General features: G+C 34.9%; 1 protein-coding gene across 14 annotated transcripts in view; it reads left to right on the top strand.

Moving 5' to 3' along the window:
• Positions 1-24,019, top strand: part of pcbp3 (poly(rC) binding protein 3) — a 60,941-nt gene extending 36,922 nt beyond the window's left edge. For 3 of the 14 annotated variants that reach the window (XM_026271392.1, XM_026271395.1, XM_026271393.1), the window contains 12 exons: positions 7,845-8,011; positions 8,293-8,316; positions 8,442-8,474; positions 8,701-8,817; positions 8,995-9,126; positions 9,527-9,655; positions 12,311-12,454; positions 14,137-14,178; positions 15,904-15,982; positions 17,213-17,265; positions 18,313-18,482; positions 18,750-24,019. In XM_026271392.1, coding sequence (XP_026127177.1) covers positions 7,937-8,011; positions 8,293-8,316; positions 8,442-8,474; positions 8,701-8,817; positions 8,995-9,126; positions 9,527-9,655; positions 12,311-12,454; positions 14,137-14,178; positions 15,904-15,982; positions 17,213-17,265; positions 18,313-18,482; positions 18,750-18,804 — 1,053 coding nt within the window. In that variant the 5' untranslated portion in view covers positions 7,845-7,936 and the 3' untranslated portion in view covers positions 18,805-24,019. The remainder of the gene's footprint in view (positions 1-7,844; positions 8,012-8,292; positions 8,317-8,441; positions 8,475-8,700; positions 8,818-8,994; positions 9,127-9,526; positions 9,656-12,310; positions 12,455-14,136; positions 14,179-15,903; positions 15,983-17,212; positions 17,266-18,312; positions 18,483-18,749) is intronic. The other 11 variants (XR_003292774.1, XR_003292775.1, XM_026271396.1 and 8 more) reach the window with 11 other exon arrangements.
• The last annotated feature ends 469 nt before the right edge of the window (positions 24,020-24,488 follow it).

The following is a 24,488-nucleotide window of genomic DNA, read 5'->3' as shown; positions in this document are numbered from 1 at the left end:
AATTTAATTTGGCTCTTGTTTTGGCCTCTCTGAAAATAGTTTTTGACAGTCTTTCTTGAAGAAATGACTGTGCTGCTTCCGATTATTCCTCCGTTACCTCCCTTCTTCCTGGTTGCTTTTTGTCTTTCATCCTCGTGCTCGCCCATGGTTGTGATTTCGAGAGCAAGAGAAAAGACAAACTGCCTCAGGCTATAATTTGCCCTGAAATCTCGCATGAGCCAGTGTCTCCAATAAACACTGTCGCCTCTCGTCAAGCTCTCGCCCTTGATACACTGACAGGACTAGTGATGTGTTTAACACGATAAATCATGGCGCTTGATCTGTCCAGGCCCCTCCGCCAGCCCACTTGTACATGGACTTACCCCCTTCTTTCTGTCATAGCGGAGCGCACTTGCTGATCTACAAAAACCCTAACTGATTCCTGGTCTTGTTGAACATTATTCCAAAAAAAAAAAAAAAAAAAAATCATCTTTGAAGTGTCCATGTTGTTATCCAGTCCCAGCCTACACTTTTTCCTGACTAAATGTCCTGTTTTACATGGATATACTTCTTACTTTGTTTTATAGAAATGTAACTGTTTTCAGCATGCTTTAGCCGTGGACATCATGTCATCAGTTTGCAAGAGCATGCCAGCATGTTTTACTTAAAAACACATTAGATTGTGAACATCATTTCATATAATTCTAATGTTAGTGGTTGAGTATTTTGGTAAAATGCTTTCATTCCAGTATTTCACTTTTCTCATTATAATGGTTTTGTCAAAGGAGAAATTCATTAAATGTGCCCCCATTGTAGCCACATTTTTGTTGTTGTGTGGTTTTGGTCAGTAGGAGTCAATCGCTTTGAGCATTTGACAAATGGATTGCTTATGCAGTCTTTTTGCTCCTGATGCTCAAGACCTTTTTTCCATTTCGCATTAATTAGAAAAACAGCCTATGGTCTGAACAAGCCTTTTGATTTATTTTCTCATCGCAGAACTGCTTAAATTGCAGTGGTCAGTTTAGAGGAAGTGGGCTGTGTGTTTGTTTGTCTCTGGTTGTGTTGGAGTGAATTGCAGCCTTAGGTTCTGTCTCCTGTCACACTATTGTAAGCAATTAGGTTATTATTTTTCTCCTCCTGTTTTAGCAGTGTTATACAAACACCATTTTTAAATGTTCTTTGAAATTTATTTTTTTGTACACTCCATGTATCCACTTATTCTAACTTCGACTCACTTGGCGAAGGCATTGCTATTTTTTTAAAAATATTTTTTATCTTAAATAGTCTTAAATACTTTAACACACACCAATAAAATCAATGTTTATTCAGGCAATAATCTGTGACATTTGAAGTCAGGTGAGGTTGAAGGGAACCTGCAGAACTTTATTTTAATTGTTGTAACTTTGCCATTTTGAGTCAGTGTAATGTAATAAATAATGTAATACTTAATTTTGCATTATATGCTCTTACCTGTACTTACCCAAGTACTGGAATCTAAGGACAGTGTACTTACCTAAGTACTGGGAAATACTACATGGGTTAGGTTCAGAATTAGTACCTAGTTATTACCAAGTTATTACAATTACTACAGAATAGGAAGTACATAGCATATACATGCAGAACTGCACTTTAAAATAAAGTGCTGCCATATTTATAAAAAAAAATTTATTAATACATAATAACTTGTATGTTTTATGTTGTGATTCACTTGTTATGTGCTTGTCATTTTTATTCTATTTAGCATTATTTTTTTATTTGGGTTCTATTTTTAGTAAATTCAGTACTTCCTACTAATTTCTAACTTCAAATTTCGTATGGTGGCCGAGAGCGCTCAACGTGCTACAAATGAAAAAACACATGCAAATAAAAAAAAACACCTGCAAATTAAGAAAGGCATCTTCGTCTGTTTGACAGCACATGTGCTGCAAAAGCTCACAACACAATCAAATACAAATGTGCTGCAAAAACACAAACAGGCTGCAAATACGCACAGACCACATAGCAAAAGTTTAAGGGAACCGCAACAAGTGACAAACCTGGCACATGCTTATCAATGTCTTCTCTAAAAAGTGAGATTTTTGTTTATTTTTGGAATATTATTAGCCTAAATAAGATGACGATATACTACACAGTTACAGTAACTTTGAAATGTTATGCAAGCTGGCTACTTTTACAACTTAAAAAATTAACCATAATATATATATGTGTGTATGTATGTATGTGTGTGTATGTATGTATGTGTGTATATATGTGTGTGTGTGTGTGTGTGTTTACTATTGTGTTTTTGCATTATTGGCACACAATTTTCCTATTTAATATTTGAAACTTGATATTAGAATATAATTAAATATTATTTATTATTTAATGTAAAGCTGCTTTGACACAATCTGGATTGTTAAAAGCGCTATATAAATAAAGGTTTCAAAACTTGAAGGTGACTTGAAAAATACAAAAGAAAAATGGTTACTGCAGTTAAAACGTTAAATTAACCACACTAACCATACTTTAGCATAGTATTTGTACAACCGTGATTATACAAATGGTAACACATGTTTACTACACTTTTACTATAAAAAAAACATGGTTAATTTTCATAAGCATGCTATTGTTACACGTTCTGTCAAACTACTTAAGATGTTTTAGTAATTTTCTGGTGTTTTTTATTTTTATTTTTTTCATTTGCATGTATTTTCTTAAATTGCAGCACATTGAGCTCTTTTGGCCACCATAATTTCAGTTCGTTTCAATTCAATTTGAATTTAGTTTCAATTTCAATACGTTTTCATTTTCATTTAATACTTTTATGTTCAAATATCTCATCTCATATTGATCTTTATTTAGATTTGAGCTTTATTTCAATTAATGAAAAGGATTTTAGGTTTAGTTGGTTACAGTTTTAGTTAACGCTAACAGTGCTTTCTTCTGTGGAACATCAATTTTCAGTGTTTTTGTTCATTCATTGAAATCCAAATCAGTCAAATGGGATCCAATGTTGTCGGGACTCCAACATTTTTCAGATAATCTACTTTTCTTTTTTTTCTTTTTTTGCTTTGCAAATCTAATAAATGCATGGTTGTGCTTATAATGACATCACAGTGAGTAAATAATAACAGTTGTAATTTTTGAAAGAACTATCCATTTATGAATGTTCAATTAACATTGAATATGCAAGCACACTTTAATTTATTTAGTTTTAGTTTTAATATAATCCGACCGATTTTTTTTTTTTTTACTAAACATATTTTCACACCATGTTTGGCTGTTTGTTCATTTATATGAATTAATAAGAGACAGTATTGTGCTGCGTTTGAAGCAAAGTGGAGAGAGAAAAAGGAGCATTTTGGGAGCACTGCTTGACCAAGCGTAAAGCGTGATTAATTCAATAGGTACCACAGAGGAAGGGGCCAGAAGCTTTTTAGAGGAAGGGATGACCCACTTTCTATATCCTGTGCTTCAGCAAAGACTCAGCTTATCTACCACCGGGAAGAAATCAGACTTGCGATTAACATAAAATAGAATTAAAATGTGTAGTATTTTAATAGCTAATTTTTAATCTGCTCATACTTTCTTGAAAGGCATTGGAAATGTGCTTGCAGTGTACCAGACACACACACTCCGACATCAATAGAAAGTGGTTAGAAGGACACATGCATTTTGAGGTACAGTAACATGTGTGAGTTTATGCATCCAATGCTTTTGCTCTGATGACTGCTGTAATCAGCTCACAGATGTAGTGTTCAAATGTCCGCTGAACATCTCTGATTCTGTGTTTGGGGGGTTTTGCATGGGCCCTGTGCACTTTTAGCAACTAAACACAATTTTCACTATGTAGTCAATGTAAAAAAGGTTTTTCAAAATTGCAAGATTCAAGATTTTTAGAGTATGTTTTACAAGAAAATACTTATTCACGTGTTGGCGTTTCTTTGTAATTAATTGTAAATTAACCTTACAAGTAATTTTTGTGTGAATTATTTTATTTTCTACCCAGACACCCACCCATACAAGAAAAATCACACAAAAATTGCTTGTGTGTGTGTGTGTGTGTGTGTGTGTGTGTGTGTGTGTGTGTGTGTGTGTATATATATATATATATATATATATATATATATATATATATATATATATATATATATATATATATATATATATATATATATATACGAATTTAAGGATAACATGTGCCTCTTTTATGTCACCTCAAAATATACAAAGAAAGGAGCACTTTAAAGATGTAGTCCTTCAGGCATTCTTAACGGTTCACTAAACATGATCATCTAAGTAATAACATTCATGTTATTCATGCAGCTTTTCACTGAAGCACCAGATATGGAGCATTAGCATCACATAAACGATAAGATTGCCTTTCCTCAATCCAAATTTGGTGTATTTGTAAAGTTGCCACAAGGAGTTCGCGCTTCGCCCTCAGCCTCTGTGCTGTTTGATGTCTTACAGGCTGATTTAATTAGATAAGATTTCATGTGGGGTTGAACTTGTAGGCATTTGAGATTCTAGTCATCTGAGGTGGATGAAACACTACACTGAGTCATGAGGAGAAGTGTGGAGGATTGTATGCTCTCCGTCACCAAGCAGATAAATACAGTTGTCACTCCTTTTAATCCCGTTCCTTACACACAATGATATCTACATCCAGCAACAAATTAACTCGAACAAAATCAGGTACTTCTAATGTCATTTATACAGTGCAATCTTCCTGATTGCAATTTAAAGGATTTACTCCAGCATTTAAATGTGGTTGTCGCTTCCAAAACATTGCGGTGTGTTTGAGAGGGTCTACACACCATGACGGAAGATATTTCTACAATGAAAACATCGAAGAATAAAGCATCAAGTGTTGTATGCAACCCAATTTTCAATGTAATTATATTCTCTCTCGCTCTCTCTCTCTTTTCATTTTTTTCTTAGAGTGAATTGCTACATCGGTTCTCTGAATAAGACCAGAGTTCTTTTGATTTCCCAAAAAAAGAGCTACATATGAGCATACTTTTGAAAAAAAACAGTACTTATTACAGAAATAATATAATTTTAATGGATACACTTAAATGTGAACTGAATGAAATATTTTAGGAGACTCAGTTGCATGTAAATTCAATTAAATGAAAATGTATGGTAGGTTAAATTTATATCAAATTAGTTGAACTTAAGAGTGACCCACGTATGTAGGACCTAAGTATTCATATTCAAGTTTATTTGTATAGCTCTTTTTACAATACAAATCATTGCAAAGCAACTTTACAGAAAATTAAGTTTCTACAATATTTAGTAGTAAGTGGGGATCAGTTTATGTGCAAAAATTCATATGTAATGTCCTAAGTTTTATTTTCTTTGAAATGGGGTACTGACATAACAAAAATGCAGGGTTATTATAGTTAACTAAAACAACAAAAAATTAGTTACTTGAAATAATAAAAAAATGAATACAAAATAAATATATGCTTAAATTTTTTTAGATTTCAGATAATTGCCAAGGTCTCATTTTCGTTTAGTTTAACTTGATGTAATGTAATAGCTAAAACTAAAAGTGAAATCGAAAATAAATAGTTAAAAAACTATTTAGTAAAAATGTAATTTTAACTGAAATTAAAACTAAAATGAACTAAAACTGAAAATATATAAAAAATAAAAACTATAACAGTTGTTAGTGATACAAAAATAACGCTTCTTTAATGCCAATTCAATTGAAACTTTTATGACATTTCTTTAAATCCATTTGTGTTTATGTATTTGTATGCTGCAGTTTAGTAGATTTAAAATATATAACTTTAAATGAAATATGAAATAACATGCTACATTTAAACTTATCATCAATGTTACATGTGCTTTAGTATGTTAGTCAATACATCACAATAAGAGCACTTTAAAACATTATAAAATATTAAGACAATGTTCGAAAATGTACTTCGGAGTAAAAGTTTAAATTTGATGTTATCACCACGTGGATTATGACAATGTGCAAGTTTTCATAAACTTTTAAAGTTTATTCTCTTTAGAAACTTTAAATACAGTTGGTTTTTATTACATAAGTATTATATTATGTGCAAGTACTTTCACTTTGAGTACAGTTAAGCACACTTTTTGTGTTTTTTTTATTTTTTTGTTCCTTTTCTTTTTTCTAAGTTTTCCCAGGACTGGGGCTTGGTAAAATGGAGCGCTCTTGTTTGTAGGAGTCCAAGCCGGTTCACTTGTGTCCATTTGTTTTGCTGCTTCTGTGTGCTCTTAGCTCAGATTAGATTTTTTATGCAATCTGTGCTAAGCAGGAGATTTGCGGACAGCTGGCAGCTCATCTCATATACCCATGTGAATCTCTTCTTATCCTTCCTCTGTTTTTTCTATGCATCTCTTACACATAACCTGACAATTTATGCTTAAAACTTAGCTCTGCACATCTCTTCCTTGAGCGCGTACACTCTTTCTCTTTCAATATGCTTTTTTTAATGGTCACCATCCTTCACGTTTTGCTCTGTCTTCATCCTGCGCTTCATTTGAAGGTCTGGCAGCTGTACTGGAGCGGCTTAATGTTTCAATCTCTCAATCGTTGTTGATCCCCAGACCCACATGACGGTGTAAATCACCGAAAAAAGGGACAGGTCTGAAGCTGTGCTGAGGAGTTAGGATTCGGCCTCTCATCAGAGCACAGACAGATTCTCATTATACGGCTGAGCATGAGAAATCATCAGAGGGATCAGAGAGACAGAACATACAGATTCGATTAAGCTGAATAATATGAATTTTTACACAAAATGGGAAATAAGTTGTTTTATATGACCTTGTTTATGGTAAACCCATAGAAAGCTGCAGTTTCACACAGAATTGAATGGACTTGATGCTTCTGGCTGAAAGCGCAACTAAATGATCCTCAATAATGCGTTTTTAATAAAATGTTTAATTGAAATTTTTAAATTAAATTATTTGAGATTTGGGTTTTATGTTTGTTGTTTCAATTTTGTTTCATAACTTTGATAACTAGCACTGAATTAATTAGGACCCAAATGTGTAGAATTATATTTATTTGGGTAAATTTTATGCAGATTCTATCTTTGCCTACTTGTAATATTGTCATCGTGTGTTTGTGTTGAGAGCCTTTTTAAGCACTGGGACATTGATGGTTGGGATGTCGCTTTTGTAAGACATGCATCTTCTTACGCTCACATTATAGCCCATGAAATATTTGGCTCAGCAGTGCAGCAAGCCGAATGATCGCAGCAGCTTATAGATTATGAAAATATTTTGAGGTTACTGCCTGGCAATGAATATTATATTAAGTTGACTTTAATTACTTGTAAATTGCTCCCTCTTGTGTTCAAACTATGAATTCAAAAGGCTATTAATTACGTTGCAGTGTAGAGTTAAAAGAATGTTTCACATTCAATACAATACTAACATCCATTCTACTAATGTCCATACTAACAGCATAATGTTGATTATGAAAATTCGCCAGTTAATGAAACACACTAAAATGTATGGCCACAAAACTTAAAATACATGTTAACATGAGACTAGGGAGTTATATTCAATCTTTACAAACACTGCATGCTTTCTTTTCAAAGTGTGTTATTTGCATTCAATTTTATTTATTTTAATAATACATCATAATAAATACTTTTATTTTGCAAGAATGCATCGAATTGATCAAAAGTGACAGTAAAGAAGACATTTATGTTACAAAAGGCATTCTGTAACACAAAGAATGGTTTTTTTTAAGCATTCTTTATGTTACAGCGTTGTTTTAATTCTGAGCTTTCGCTCCTGAGCAGAGCCAAGCATTCTGCGACCCTCTTGGTTTCTCATTTGGAAGTCTGTGGGCTCTTCATGACTCTTGTCTGTGATTATCCCATCCCCCCCTGCAGGTGACTGGTTGGCTGCTGTACCATCTTTCTCGTCCTACTCCTGGGGATTTCCTGTCACGTGACCATATTCCTGCTTCACCTCCACTCCTAGTATGGAACCCAACAAAGTCCAGTCAGAGGGCGGGCTGAATGTGACCCTGACCATCCGGCTTCTCATGCACGGCAAGGTAAGATGAGCCCGCAGAGCAGTACAGAGGGAGGTGGATGGGGGGGTGGGCTTGTGATGTCACTGCTGTGTGCCTCAGGGATCTGTCCTCTCCTGACCCACTGTTTCAGGCCAAGGTGAACCAGGGGTTGTCAGTACCAGTGACCTTTTAGACTCATTAGATCTCAGTAAACAAGGAATGAATATAAAACGTAGCCATTTTCATGAGGAAATGTGTTCATATACAATTGTGAATGGGCAAAATGCTTACTTTGTTTTTTTATTTTTTTATTTTTTTTGCAGGAAGTTGGAAGCATCATTGGAAAGGTATGCTAAAAACTGACTATATATATATGTATGTACGTATGTATGTATTTATACTGTATATATACATACAGTATATGTTTTTTTTAAGCACTAAATCAAATTCTCCACTCTTCTTTTTGCTACAGAAAGGGGAAACTGTGAAGAAGATGCGTGAAGAGGTATTTGTTTATCCAAAATTATCTTGTTCTGTTGAGATTTTACTTTCTTTAATCACACTGACCTCAGTGTTGTTTGTGTAAGAAATAGTAGTAGTCATTTGAAATGAACTTATTACCCTTTTTCAAAATGAGCGAGATTAGAATTGCACATTTAAGTGTGTTTTTGAGCAATTAAAAAAAGCAGACCAAGAATATGAGGGTTAACTTGACTTTCGGCATCCTACAGAGCGGCGCTCGCATCAACATCTCGGAAGGAAACTGCCCTGAGAGGATCGTCACCATCACTGGACCCACAGATGCCATCTTTAAGGCCTTCGCTATGATCGCATACAAGTTTGAAGAGGTGCTGTCCTGAATACAGTATAGGAAAATCTCGCTTAACATAAACCACTTTGACAAAACTGTTCATAAATGTTTTGATGTTAACGGTAATGGTGCTATACGTTTCTGTGTTTTCTGCCACATTAAAGTTGTATTAGGTATCTATTATCTACATTATTAATTTCTGACATTTCTTCAGGATATAATTAACTCCATGAGCAACAGCCCAGCCACCAGTAAGCCCCCTGTCACTTTGCGCCTCGTGGTGCCCGCCAGTCAATGCGGCTCCCTCATTGGCAAAGGAGGCTCAAAAATCAAAGAAATGAGAGAGGTATGAAACTTTACCCTACTGTAAGTCTTATTTTCTGATCATGGCCTGTCAGATCTCTTTTACTGGCTTATGAACTTGGCAAAGCCACTAAACTCACAAATATATACAGATCATGTAAATGTATTAACATCTCACCGGACACATCAGTGTAACCTTTCCACCAAGGGTTGCTTTATCTAAAAAAGGTTGAAGGCCCCTTTTGTATGGAAATCACGACATTGCTGATTTCGTTCTTTACTTTTAAACGACTTCGACGGAAACATATGCTTGCATGCAGATGGCAACATTTGGGACAGCGTTCCCCTGAGAGCAGTGCGGTCTCAGAGCAGATCACACCATCATCAGCAGCGGATGCTCGGAATCATAGCCTGGTGTTTTTTCTTCTTCTTTTTCTCTCCAGTCCACAGGAGCTCAGGTGCAGGTAGCAGGAGACATGCTGCCGAACTCCACAGAGCGCGCGGTGACAATCTCCGGCACCCCGGAAGCCATCATCCAGTGTGTCAAACAGATATGTGTGGTCATGCTGGAGGTACAGTATTGTACAGTGCATATAAAATTGCTATTCATTTGGATAACACCATTTTAACAAGTAAACTAATAATCTTGTGATACATATTCGTCAGTCATATATATATATATATATATAAAACATGTAAGAGAATTATTGCACTCTAAATAAATCATGGCATGGTTTAAGTTATTAACTATTTATGTAATTGTATTTAAATAATCATATTTCAGTCAGAATGCATTCATTTAGATTGCTTAGCATAAATTAGTTCACTGTAAAAATTAAATGTATTCAGTTAAAAAAAGGTATAAACGGTTCAAATATGGCTAGCTGAGGAACAAGCCGTATTCAGTTAGTTAAAATGTATGAGATTGAAAGTAATACGATTTTTTTGATGATTGATAAACCTGGTTATTGTGTATTTAAAACATGTTGTTTAATGGTATTACATTATTTTAAAACTGCATTCCTACTGGATGGTAATTTTATATGCAATATATCTATATATTTAAATACATATATCTGAAAAGTATGCTTAAATATTTTTGTATCTGTTTTCTAAATGCATTTTATTGATCTTAGTGTGAACTGTTCATCCATGCATGTGTTTTATCTGCATCATGTGACCCGTCTTCATCCAATCAACAACCAATGGATAGAACCAAGATACAACCACACAACATTTATTTATTTTTTATTAATCGGTTTCTCTTTGATGTACATCAAAATATAGAGGAAAATGAACAAATTATTCTGTACATTTAGATCTTTTCAATGAATAAGTTGATCAAATTCACCTATTGGCTTCAGAAGTTTTGGATATGGTGCATAAATCGTGTTTATAATATTTTTATGATACAAAAATGATGGCTTTGCCTCCTTTTTAAAGCTGAAAAGTTGTATTCCCCATTCATTGTAACTGTTGAGAACAGAGCTATCAGTACATACAGTACAACGTCTTCCTTTTGTGTCTCAGAAAAAGTAAGTCTGTTTTGGAGCTCCACGATGCTGAGTAATGATGATTATTGTTTTGGGTGAAATCCATTCTTTATGACAATAACAATGGGATGGAAGCACAATCGTACACACAGCCACACTTCATTACAGCCACCCTGCCAAAGAGAGACTACATTGTTTTACTTGTGATAAATGAAACACACTGCTTCCGTTGGCTTTCTTGCGACTTCTCTCAGTTTATTGATTTAAATGTTATTCTTATCCACCAGTGACATGTAGGGCTGATTGATGAATTGTGCTCTGATTGGACATTATTAAATGCTTTTCATTCTTGGCTTGTACAGCCACAGATATATTTCTAAAGTAATCAGATCGCCTGGGACTTTACAACAGGTACGGTCTCTTCCTTTGTGTGGAGCTGAAGTTTTAGAACTATTTTTTAACATTTGCAGATGCGCAGAACAATTCACTTAGTATTGTTCCCAAAATTCATTCTGCTTTATTGGACCTTTCCAGTGTGATCAGATACTCCTTTTAACATATGAATCTGCAAACTAAAACTTTCAGTTGGTGGTGTTCCCTTTCGAGCAAAGCCATTTTTATTTCCAGTGTGGAAAATGAAAGCAAAATTCTCTTTCTCGACTCTTTTATTTAATTGGACCTGATTCAGACTTAAATAAACATGCAATTATTAATAATTATAATTAAACATGCAATGTGATGAAGTGATATAATCATGGCATATGACTGTTCAACACCTTTATTGTGTTATTACTGTTTTGAATTCAGAATTAATTAAAAAATGACTTCTAAAATAAGGTATATACACTGTTTAAAATTTGGGGTCAGTTTGTTTATTTTATTATTATTTATTTTTTTAACCAAATACATATGTTTATTTTTCAAGATTGCCGTAAATTGGTCAAAAGTGACAGCGAAGACATTTATAATTATGAAATTATGTACTTCCAAATATATTTTATTTAAACTCTTTTATTTCTATTTTATTTCTTTTTTTCTATTATATCATATCATTTTATATTTAACTTTATTTCTAAGAATAATGCAAAAAAATTAAAAATAAACTTTTCCACAAACCAAAAAAAATAAAAATAAAATAAGTTTAACCCTTCAACTTGTTTTCAACATTAATAAATGTTTCTGTAGCATCAGTTACAACACACTAGAATGATTTCTGGAGGATCATATGACACTGAAGACTCGAGTATTGATGCTGAAAACTCAGCTTTGCTAGCATAGGAATAAATTGAATTTTAAAATATATCCAAATAGAAAACAGTTATTTTAAATTATAATATTTCACAATATAACTGTTTTTATATGAACATTTTTCAAAACATTAAAAATCCTTACTAACCTCTAGCTTTTAAACAATGGTGTACTTTATTGTTTGAAGTCAATTCGAGGCCCTTCTCTGTTGACTTTTTGATGCACCACCTTGATATTTTTAGCTTGAATTTTCCCCACTTTGTTCCTGGTTTATTTTTTATTTTATTTTTCTGGAGTAGACCATTTGAGTTTCACAACACACAGCCTAGAGAATACAAATCTTCAAGGGCTGGGGTCTCACGACATCTGTGCTCTTGCCTGACTTTTGTACAACTTCACCACAGAAACACTCCACCACGCACACCTGTCTACACCTGTCTCCTGGTCTAACGCTGTTTCTGCCTCTTACCTCTTCCCCTCTCCTAGTCCCCACCGAAAGGTGCCACCATTCCCTACCGTCCAAAGCCCGCCTCCACCCCCGTCATTTTTTCAGGTGGCCAGGTAAGAGCCGACCCGCTGGCGGCGTCCGCAGCCAACCTCAGCCTTTTACTGCAGCACCAGCCACTGCCTGTTAGTTCACTCAGGTTTTCTCACCTTCTCACTTGCATGCTGTCACACCATCCTAACCAGGGAAATGCCTGCAGAGAGAGAGAGAGAGAGAGGAGCTTTAGATTGTCAATAAGAGTTCAGATCGGGACTCAATAAGGAGAGTCTCCCTTCTACTGCCATCCAAAAAGTCAATTTTAAGCAGAGATGGAAATTAAAAGCATGCATACTTTTTATGTTTTTGTATTTCTGCTGCGCTAATGTATTCTAAGAGGTTTTAGAAGACTTTGGTTCACTTTACATTCACTTTGCAAGTTATTACATGCATTTGTGTTCAGTTATGTACATTTTTGAACTCGAGTGCTTCGATTTCATTTCATTTTCATATTTTGCCCCATTACAAGTTACTGTAAAAAGAGAAAGCATGAAAGCATTTGGGATGAGATGCATATTTATAAGGAGTGAAAAACTCTACACAAATTCATTCAGCTGACTGCCTTAAAATTCTGCGCAAAGGTCAATAAATTAGGACAAATCTAATCATATCAATGTTCTTATTTTTCTTCACTTAAACTTTTGCTGCACTTTCAAACAGAGTTATGTTTCAAATGTAATTATTCTCTTCAGGAAATCAACCTTCAGAAACCTTAGAAGACTTTGAATATGAGACTGGGATAGAAAGATTATATTTCAACACTGAAAAATACAAAATTGCATTCCTCACCTTTCACATGCCAATGATTGCGTTTCGGCTGCTTTGAGTGCATCTGAATTCTCCACTGATGTTGTTCACTCTTATTGCAAAAGAAACTCCTCCCTCTCAGAGCAAATATCATATCCTTTTAATATTTCCAAAGCTTGGAGTGTAACATCAGAGGATGTGTGTAAGAAAGTCTCGATGGAGTTTGTCGACCTGGATTTGAATTAATTTGAGATTCCAATAAAACTTGAAAATGTCAAGTTAAATATTGAAGGGATATGCGATCAAACATGGTTTTCAAAGTCATCCCCACTCATTTGCTAACCAACACAAAATACAATATGTTTGTAATTTTTTTGCAACTAATCTAACATTCCTTTGATGATGAGAAATAATATCCTTTAACAAAGCTCTCTGCATCTTTTTAACTAAACTCATCCACAGACACTTCATCTTACATAACCATAGATGGCACATCATGGCTTTTTACATGAAATACAACACTAGTATCAGTGTGACACTTCAAGTTGATTTTCCTTTAGCTCTTATTTTTGAAAATATGATACTTCATTAAAAGAGGTTCAGATTTGTACGTACTGTAGAAAACTTGAAGGATGATATATATTTCGAAATAGATTAGCTTTTATTGTCAGGTATATCTACCTACCCAAGGTACGTGTTTGTTATTTGGAGACAGTATGAAATATATTTTAAGCATAGTGTGCACCTGAACAGACCCACAGATATGAAAAGCCAGGAGTGTTGTAAATTTGTGTAGAATAGCCTCAATTATTTAAAGCGCTGAATATTATTACTGTATAACTAGTCATAAAAAATATTCACATCAAATACGAAAGAAAACTCAGCTATTGAAACCAAATGTAAAATATTAATAGATCCTTTAGTGGTTATGAATCAGTTAGTTCTTGTGTTTAATGGGACCTGCAGCCTTGCAAAGATGTTGATTCCATATTTCTTTTCTTTTTCTCTCTCTCTGTCTTCACAGGCCTACACAATTCAGGGACAATATGCCATTCCACACCCAGATGTGAGTCCCCAGCCATCCACCCTCTTCCCCCCAGCACCGTCAGCAGTCTGCATGGCTCTGTAGTTTTCAGCGTGGACCTCTCTATTAATATTAAGCCGTAATATTAATATGACGTTTCTGATGTGTAATTTTGATCTGAAAATGCTCTCAACCTCAGCCCTCCGAAATGTAGACCAAACTTCTAAGGACTTGGCCTGTTGGAGGAAATGACAGTGTTTGTCATTTTCTAAATAGTCCACATAGAATTGCATATGAGACGTGTCATCTTTGATTAGTGTTAAGCAAAATCTCCATTAAATTAGATCTAATTAGAATTTTCAAACAATTTTCACTACAGTTGCATAAGTTTTACATGCACAAAACTGCATTAAAAGTGTACAATAAACTTCAAAACTTAGATTTTAAGAAATCAATACTTCTATTCAGTATGCAGTTATTCAAAATTGATATTTTTTATATTATATTAAAAAGAAATATATATATATATAATATTACAAATTAATAATAATTTTAATTTTGCAAATAAAGCAAAACAATTTAGCAGCAAACTTTAGCAGTCCTCAACATTGATAATAAGAAGAAATGTTTATTGAGCGGCAGATCAACAATTATTATTATTCATATTTTTAAGGATCATATGATAATGAAGACTGGAGTAGAGGCTGCTGAAAATCCAGGTTCACATCACAGGAATAAAATATATTAATAAAGTTATTTTAGAATGTAATGATATTTCACAGTAATAGTGTTTTTAACTGATCAAATAAATGTAGCCTTCTTCAGCGTTAGGGACTTGTTTCAAAAACATAAAAAAATATTTTGTATACAAGATGGAAAATGAGAAGGCAAATGTAGAAAAATAAAAGTGCTCTTTGAAGATTCCAACACAACATCAAAGCTATGCATCACACAGTTTGAGAACCACAGACTTGATCAAAGTTTAATTTAATTAATTTATTTATAAAGCACAAATGAACACAATAAATATGCTTTACAGAAGAGAAAGGTAAAATAAAAAAGGAAAATGGAAGCACGCTCACGAACCAGATGCTTCTTTAATCCTGAGAGCGGTTTTCCTCACCGATGATCTGAATGAATATCTTTCAGAGAGAAGGAGAGATGTCCTGTGTTAGTTCTTGTCATTTAGGATTGGCAGTGATTGATGCTTAGAGACGCTTCTGCTGACACTGCAATAACTCAAGTCAAGGTTGGACATCCCTTTCAACCTGCTTTAAACTCTGATGTAGATGGTGTACACACCGACACTCTGTTCATGTCTGCTGTGGTTCAAAGACTTGGCTTGCGTGTCCTCTGAAGGTTACCCACGCACTTACAGTACATGTTCATATCTCTGATGGATAACGGTTCAATCGTGGTTCAACGCCACCTTCTAATGCGTTTAGACTCTTTTCAGCCACTCGGGTTACAAAAAAATCATAAACTACACTTCCCTTTAATCTTAAAATGCTAATATCTAATATTTTTTCCCAAGACAGAGCTCATCACAGATCATTTAGCAATCAGATAAGATTAACCCACCAAGTCAGGCCAAGTCCTACTAAAGTTTCTATCACTTCAGCTATCTCTTTTGCTCTTCTTCCACCACAGTGTGTCATGGCTTCTTATCCTCTTTGTCTCTTTGTTCTAGTTTAGTTTCTTGATTTCTTGGTGTGACCTGTCTTATAACAATAACCTCTTAGCTCTACTGTCCCTCCAAACCCTCAGCAGTTGACCAAGCTCCACCAGTTGGCTATGCAGCAAACCCCCTTTACCCCCCTCGGACAGACCACCCCTGCTTTCCCTGGTACGTACCCACGAGCCCTTTTGAAGTTTCCTTCTCTTTGTACCTGTAGAGACGCTCTCTTCGTCTTTCTCTCTTTCTTTCCTTCTCGTTCAGTGTAAAGCATCATGACATGCCCGTGGTGGTTGCTCTTAACTTTGTGGATTTTATTTTTATTTGAGATTTTTGTGTTGTTTCTTTAAAAAAAGTTACTGCATTTTATTTTGTTGTATTTGTTAGTGTTTTCTAATTTGTAAGTGTTTTATCTTTTTTATTAGTTCTTTATTTTATTTGTTATATATATTTTTTGTAGTTGTTGTTTGTTTTACTTTATTTGTTAGGGGTTTTGGTCTTATTTGTTTATTTTAGTTTTATTTATTTTAAGTGTTTTATTTGATTGATTGATTGATTTATTTATAGCATTTTTATATTATTTGTTAGTTTCAAGTGGTTTAATTATTTTTTTATTAAACAATATATCCATTATTTTTTTCATTCATCCTACCCATTATTTCTTTCTTATTTATTTTATACTTTTTTGAACCTCATGTTCAATTTCTGTTAAAACTTACCTTGTTTTTTTGTTTGTTGTTGTTGTTTTTTTAAATTATTTTTTTATTTTTTATTTTTTTGAAGCACCTAATCTTCTACTGCTAAGACCTGGCATAAAAGATAGAGAGGTTTTCCTGCTTATGCAACATTGTCACGTACAGGGGACTAATGGTGTAGAATTTTATGCTTTAAATGAATTATCAATGGCACAAAATGTGTTCTTTCCTGCCCTTCAGAATCTGGCATAAGAGCAGCATATCAGTGTTTAGATTTTACAGACCACAACACATCTCATTACGTATTCATCTTGATAAAAACTTTGCCTTGTTCAAGCTCAGATTAAAGCTATAACTAAGGGCAAACCCAATGCCATGTAGAGAGCAGAACATGTTTTGCTATTCACACATATATCAAACATATCTAGTATTTGTTTTTGTTAGACCAAGTATATATTGTAGGGAAGTTTGCCTTGACAGAAGACAAGATGTGGGAACTGTTAGAGATATTTATGTTAGTTTAAGGTGAAAAAAGGCCTCCATATAAAAGCCTCATGAGGACTAAGAGTTCCTCGCACTCTGCACCTGGTCCATTAAGGCCGAAGTCTTCTAAAGCTCACACTGAGTGTTGACACTTTCCAGCGTGTGTGTGCAGTGCTGTTTGTCCTAGGCTGTCTCTCGAGCTTCCCTCTGCTCTCTGATCCAGGTCTGGATGCCAGTCCCCCGGCCAGTACTCATGAACTCACCATTCCCAATGATGTGAGTATAATGATTGATGCTCCGTTTTGACTCCCAGTCCCTTGTCAGCAAATCCTAACTGATGACAGAAATAGATTTCAGTTTATTTGAGAATAAATGTCTGTTGTACAGTTCAGGTCAGGGTCTTTCAAGAACATTGGTCTAGAAATGTGTCTTATTATTACCAATTACAAACAGTTGCGGTTCTTAATATTTTTGTGGAAACTGTAATACTTTTTTTTCAGGATTCTCGGATGAACAGAAAGTTCAAAAGAACACCATTTACTCATTGATAGATTGTAAAAATGTAAAAGTCTTTACCAACATTTTTTAACAATTTAAAGGTGCTGTATGTAAGTTTTTGACTCTACTAAAGCATAAAGTATCATAATATGTTTACAGATTTAAGAAACATGCTGAGTTTTATCTGAAAAACAATGCTACAGTCAGTTATTCTCCTTTGGAAATCTGCGTTCCGGGCCGGAATGACAGTCTTTGTTTTGGTTTGTGAAAGCCGCCCATTGACAGTTTACCCAATGGTGTTTCGGCACCCCAGGTTGCCAGTTGGCAGAAACACAGCGTATTTCATTTAATTCATTGTCAAGTGCGTTTGTTCCTATTGGTGTCGTCAATCTGGCAACCTGCGTGTGCGTCAAGTCTGAGAAGGAGGGGCCAGGTGGAAAAAACCCTCTCCAAAATGTTTAATTTGGACTGCAATACCTTGTTCAACCACTCGGTGTAAATCCTACATACAGCACCTTTAATGCAAGTAACCATGCTGAATAGAAATATCGTTTTTTTTTTCAACAGTAGTGTAAGTGTGACTCGATTCAATGTTTCAAGTTTCCTTCTTTAGTTTATCCAGTGGGATCTTATTTGATTCTTCTTTGAATCCATGCTCCCAAATGATAAAACAATTAATGATAAAAATTAGCATTTTGACGTGGTTTAGTATACTGTCGCAAAACTATTCCATTGCAGATACTAGAAAAAGAAGCATACTTTCTGTAGCACAAACTGTGTTTCCTATTTGACAGTCCTTTAATAACCTTTCCGCTTTCTTCCCAGCTAATAGGCTGCATTATCGGGCGCCAGGGAACCAAAATCAACGAGATCCGTCAGATGTCTGGGGCGCAGATCAAAATAGCTAATGCCATGGAAGGGTCATCAGAGCGCCAGATCACCATTACAGGAACCCCCGCCAACATCAGCCTTGCCCAGTACCTCATCAACGCAAGGTGAGCCCATCAACGTTTCACAAAAGGGTTTCCAATTTCTTCCAAACTGCAGTAACATAACATATTTATGATGTTCGAACTCGACACAGTTTCTAAAAAGCAGCTCACATAGGATATTCACACTGTGTACAGAGCAGTGTATTTGGGGAATCCGTGATAATTAGCCACAGGCCCTTTAAATCTGTTCTTGTGTGTGATGTGGAGTCTTGCAGGGTAGCGGCCGGGGCCAAACTAATGCATATTGCTTTCCCACGGTTCTGATGGCAGGTTCAGAGACGTGGCCGCCATGTGGAATGACCCTTCATCAATGACTACATCCTGAAGCCCCAAACTGCTTTCATTATCTGACGCTTTCAGCAGCTGATTCCCAATAGACCTATATAAAATCTTCCCTTAGAACTCACCAACCTTTAACCCTTAAACCCCATGGTTAACTTCATCAGTAGCTACGTTCATGTAGGCAGACTACTGACATTTAAAAAAAATGGTAAAAAAGAAAAGCAGGACAACTGCAGTATGATTTGTTCATGTTATGCAGTGTTTTAGTGTAGTATTTTAGCATGCTGAATGCTTGAATCTCGTTATATATTTATTTATTGTTTTCAATTTGTTAGATTAGTTCAGTATGATTGCTGCATAAGTCTTGTTGACAGCAAAGAAAAAAAAAAAAAACGGATAAAGCAGATTTCACCCAATAGCATTTTCTAGCAATGCTGTTGGCAAGGAGCTAGTGATGTGGTGCAGATGTTGTAACAAAGTGCAAACGCATGTCAGAATCAAGGAGGAGGCACTGGAACCTGTGTTTCTTTAAAAGCGGAAGAGATTGTGGGAGCCTGATTGTTTTCAGCCTAACCGAATCGATGGTAATGCATGCTTATTACTCGCCGCGGAGAGCAACAAGGCGGAAAAAGCTATCATTCTTGTACAGAAGTGTCAAATGCTTTCAGAATTATTTTATGTTATCTATTTTTTTCTATCTTTTCCTTACCCCTCCCCTTTTTCCTCTTTCCTTAACTATTCTAGGCTGACGTCTGAGGTCACTGGAATGGGCACTCTCTAATTTCTACCCATGATCCTTCACTGCATCACATGACCCTTGAGCCAATGGCATTGCACCTAGTTTGTTTTCTCTCTGTACTTTTGCTGTCCTGTATTTTCAGTAATTCTGACTCATTTCTATTCTATAATCTGCACATGTTTCAAATCTCAGTTTGATGTTCCTCCTACTCAACCTTTGTTGTGCTCCCGATGGTCCTACTTTATAATTATTTAAAAAAACACTTGACTTTTTTTGACTCTCTAGTACCTCACATCACCGGTGTCCTGTTTTGCCATCGCTTTCACTGTGAATTCACGTTTTCCGGTCCGTATTCTGTGGTGTGGTACAGCACAGCCAATGAAATCCTCCATTTCCCAATCAGTCATTAGGTCAGATTGAGTTTAAAGCAGCGTTCCTATGCTTTGCTCCAGGGCTTTGCTCACCGGGAACCTTACAATAGTGCATCTCATACATGAATAATGAAACGGAGTGATGGAGTTGGAATGTTTGCACCACGCCTGTACGATTTGTTTGCATCTGTCATTGTGGCATGCGGAGTAACACAAAGAATCCATTATTAGCTTCTTGTATTCACTTTCAGAACTGAGAGAAAGAAGAAAATCAGTGTGAAAACAAACGACATGAGAATGTGTATGCCACGCTCTCAGTTTTACTGCATGCTGAGACATTTCTATTCAGCACACAATCTACGTTTAAGTAACCGAATATATTACAGCAGAATTATTTATAGGATTTTTTATATGCGACGTGTTTTTGCCGTAGTGTGAGAAATACAGTTGCTTATTTCTTTGGAAGTGAATACAGATGTGCTGATAATGAAATCCAACCCATGCTCCTTCACCATACGCTCTCTGTGAGTATGGTAAACTCTCATTGAAAGGTCCAAAATTAACTTTCTGCCACTCCTCAACATTTTGGATGAACATTTTTACCTGCCGTGAAAATGTGTTTTGCATTACGATTAAGATAACCACCAGGGGCCTCGTTCATAAAAAAAAAAGACAGAAAAGAAAAATGTGATGTGAGAATGTGATGTGATGTGAAAAATGTGAGAAACAAATTGAGATTTATAAAGGCAAAAACAAATGTGAATTTAAGTTGAACTGCAATGAATGAAGTGGGATTTGTGAAATTGAATTTCACAAATGAATAAGTTATTAATTAATATGAATTATTAATTTATATTTTACATATATGTATGTATGCCCATTTTGAATTTAAACTGAACTGCAGTTCATGAAGTGGGATGCATTCAGGAAAAATTTTTGTGGATATGGACATTTTGGAAACATACTGGCTCATATATTAATGTAGTTAAAATAATCCAGCATTGTTTCAGCATTGTTGATTCATTTGTAGGTACATTTTGGAAGTTGTCGTACATTGACATTAAAGGTATGTCTTTATAAACGAGGCCCTTGATTTCATATTACAAATTAATTCAATTTCTATCAGTTTTTACTCACACTTGGCAGTTGGCGAGTGTTCATTTTGGGCCCTGTCCTCATGCGTCCAGCAGCAGCACACTTCATTCTGACAGTGTTTTCCATATTGCTCTCCAAAACCATATTTGTCGGTCGAACTGAAAAGGCATGCACAAGCTCTGCATGCGTCAGACGAGACTAAGAGTTGGTTCTCCACTGACAGCGTCTGAGACATGCACACGCACAGTCGACACAGCTGCCATGGCCGTATTTCTGCTACTGTACCAATACAACAGAGCGCTTTGTTATTTCCCTAGTCCTCTCTTCAGTGATTAGTCAGGACAATTTGTATCTCGGGCTCTGGAATGTTCATGGGTTTCGGCCAGACTTTCAAAAGTGATGGCAGATTTCGTACCCTGGTCTGCTCTTAAACATGATTGTTTCTTTATAACAATTGTTTAGCTTCAGTTAAAGCAACTGTGTGTTTTTATTATTATTATTATTACTAATACCCATGATTCTTGAGTGTGTCTCCTCCTGCTGATGTAGCCTTACTGATAATATTTTTTCTCACATGCAAAATTTGATTGACTTTAAGCTATTTATGTCGCATGTTTTGCTGTGAATAATTGTTATTAAGAAAGCCTGTGTACACTATTAATGATGCAAACAGATTCTTTCCCATTATTATTATTATTATTATTTTTTTAAAGTAGATATGTGTAATTTCTGCAGCATAAAAACAATCTGCGTGACATGAGATGTTTAAATAAATATGAAGATGCTATGGGTCGGTATGGTACATGCATCTCCTAAGGCAGTTATATAAAGACCCTGATGGCATTGAAGTGCTTTTAAAATCTGGAGACATTAAAAATGAATGTGTAATGCCGTAAACCCCGTCTGTTGTATTGTAAATACCTGTGGAGAAATTCTTGTGGCTTGTATATTTGGAGATGCTACAAAAATGAGTTCCCTTCCTCTAAAATGAATATGTCATGCCGTGCATGCTAAAGATTAGCAGCAAGGCACTCAATTTTGATCTGTTTCCACACAAAACCTGTTTAGTCAGTGTACTGAGGCTTTTTTCATCCTTTGACTTAATAGTTCACTATTTGCGCAGAAATTACACACTTCAATTCTCACCCCAGCGAAACTGTCAATGTTGTGTTGCAATAGTTAAGTGATTTTTTTCCAGTACTGATGCCCTCTGATTAAGCTCTGAACATTTTACCAAATTTTTTCTGAAGATTGCAACCAAGCTGATGTCCCATTTCATCCAAATCTGAACTTTTTCAGTCAGCAATCAATATGTATTTCATCCTCCACATTTAAATGTGTAAAATGTGGTATCGAGGCTGAAAGTTGAATGTAACTGCTTCAACATGATTGATTATTCAACCTCTAGTTTACCTTTCTTGCCATTTTCCAATTGCATGGTTCTTACATGAGAATATGTAATCATGCATACAATCTTATAACAGAAAATGATGGAAGTGTGTTTCCACCACAGGATGAAATTGCAATCTCACAATGTGGACTTATGTGGACTCGAGTTTTTAGTTTATTTCTTATCATTTGGAATTTTTTTTACTCAGAATTAAGAGACAGGATAGTACAAGAAAAGTCTGAATTGTGAGATATAAGCTTGTAATTACTAGAAAAAAATACCTTATTCCTTGTGGGGGTAAAAAACTAAAACGATTACGAGATGTAAACTCAGAATTATCTAATAAGCCGCCAGATTTTTTTTTAATTTAAACTCAGAATTCTGAGTTTATATCTTGTTTATATTGCTAGAAATAAATCTTTATTGTGATTTAAAAGTCACAATTACCTTTTTGTATATTATTCCTAGGTGTAAACATGCTTCCATAAAAAAAAAATACATTCTTATTTATTAAATCAGGTACAAAGGCATGCATTTGCAAGCATTGAAGTTATAAAGATATATATATTTCTATATTTCTATTTGGTATCTGTTGAGCAGTATCACTGCAGTCAATTCACAGATATGCACCCACGAGTCCATTTACACCAAAATCTAACATTTTATGATTTAATGTCAATTATGAGCACAGAACTTTTATAATATTGGACTCGTTAAGACATGCACATGGTCATGCCGAGCCATCCGTGCATATGGCCCGAAATGATGTCATCCGGTCGCTTTAAAGTAGCTCATTTATCTGGAATTATTCAACACATTTTGTAGGTGTTTTAGATTCAGCGTTGAGTTTCTTGTCGCATTTACCATACGTTTTGCACTGCTTTGAAATGTAATCTTTGTGTCAGTGTCTTAGACTCTGTTAAACATTAAGTTAGATTGTATGTTTACACAAGGCTATGTCTTGTGATACATGTATGGAATGTTTTATTTGATGTTCTGTTTAGTCCATAACGTGCTGTGCTCTAGATCACTGTACAGATGCATATTAATATTCAGACAGCAGCATGCGTAACTTTGACATTTCTCAGTAGCAGAATGCTTCACCAAGGGAGGCGTTTGTTATTTTTTATTACTATTGTTATGACTATTATTTCACAAATGCAATAAAAATAAATGTTGGTATAGGACTGCAGTGACGTGTCAAAAGTGATTTACTGTTTGGTGGAACACTCAGTACGCCATTACAAACGGCTTTTGTGTTTTTAATGTTTCATCCCCGCCCGACCTCATGATATTCACATGATGCTGTTCCCATGCAAATCATGTGGTTAATTTGCACTCATAGTTTTAATACGCATTAATTCTCACTGTGCGCATCTAAAACCATTGCATTCATTTTGTTCGTCATGCAGTTTTTCATTGTACTAGAGCAGCAAAAAAAAAAAAAAAAAAAAAAACAGAAAAGAAAAAAAAGCCCTCTACCTGTATGTGCTTCTGTAAATGATTCTGTTTCGGAAAAAAAAAAAAAATGTAACAGAGTAATTATTTTATGTTGGACAACTTGCTGCTTCCAGGTCTATATTAGATTCAAATTACTGCTGAGGTTAGGTTAAACTTTGAAATGTTTTGTAAAAAGGAGATAATAAAGTCTGTTTTTCCCTTGAATTTTTGTGGTGCCTTTTTTTATTCGTATTATTTATATTAGTTAATCCTTTGTGGTTTGTCATGATGGAAACCTGGAGGCTTGGGGCATTCAGTTATTTATTTATTAAGTTTATATTTCTATAGAGCACATTCAACACAACCACTATTGATCCAAAGTTCTTCACAATACAGAATAAGATAGATTAGATAGATAGATAGATAGATAGATAGATAGATAGATAGATAGATAGACAGATAGATAGATAGATAGATTAGTATAATTGATTAGACAGAGAATGTATTATTTTAATTAATTAGAAGTTTTTTATATAGATTACATACTTTTTCATTTAGCTGTTTTTATCACAATGCATCTTTTTACCACTAGAGGTCGCTAAATGTTGTAATTAGCTTTATGTAAATTAACTAGCACGTGATTTTGCCTCATAAACAGTGCAACCAGGTGTTTTATCACTTGATATTTAGTA

This window comes from Carassius auratus, chromosome 9, assembly GCF_003368295.1.
Source record: "Carassius auratus strain Wakin chromosome 9, ASM336829v1, whole genome shotgun sequence".
Classification (NCBI taxonomy): Eukaryota; Metazoa; Chordata; class Actinopteri; order Cypriniformes; family Cyprinidae; genus Carassius; species Carassius auratus.
This window is presented reverse-complemented; position numbering and strand designations above follow the sequence as displayed.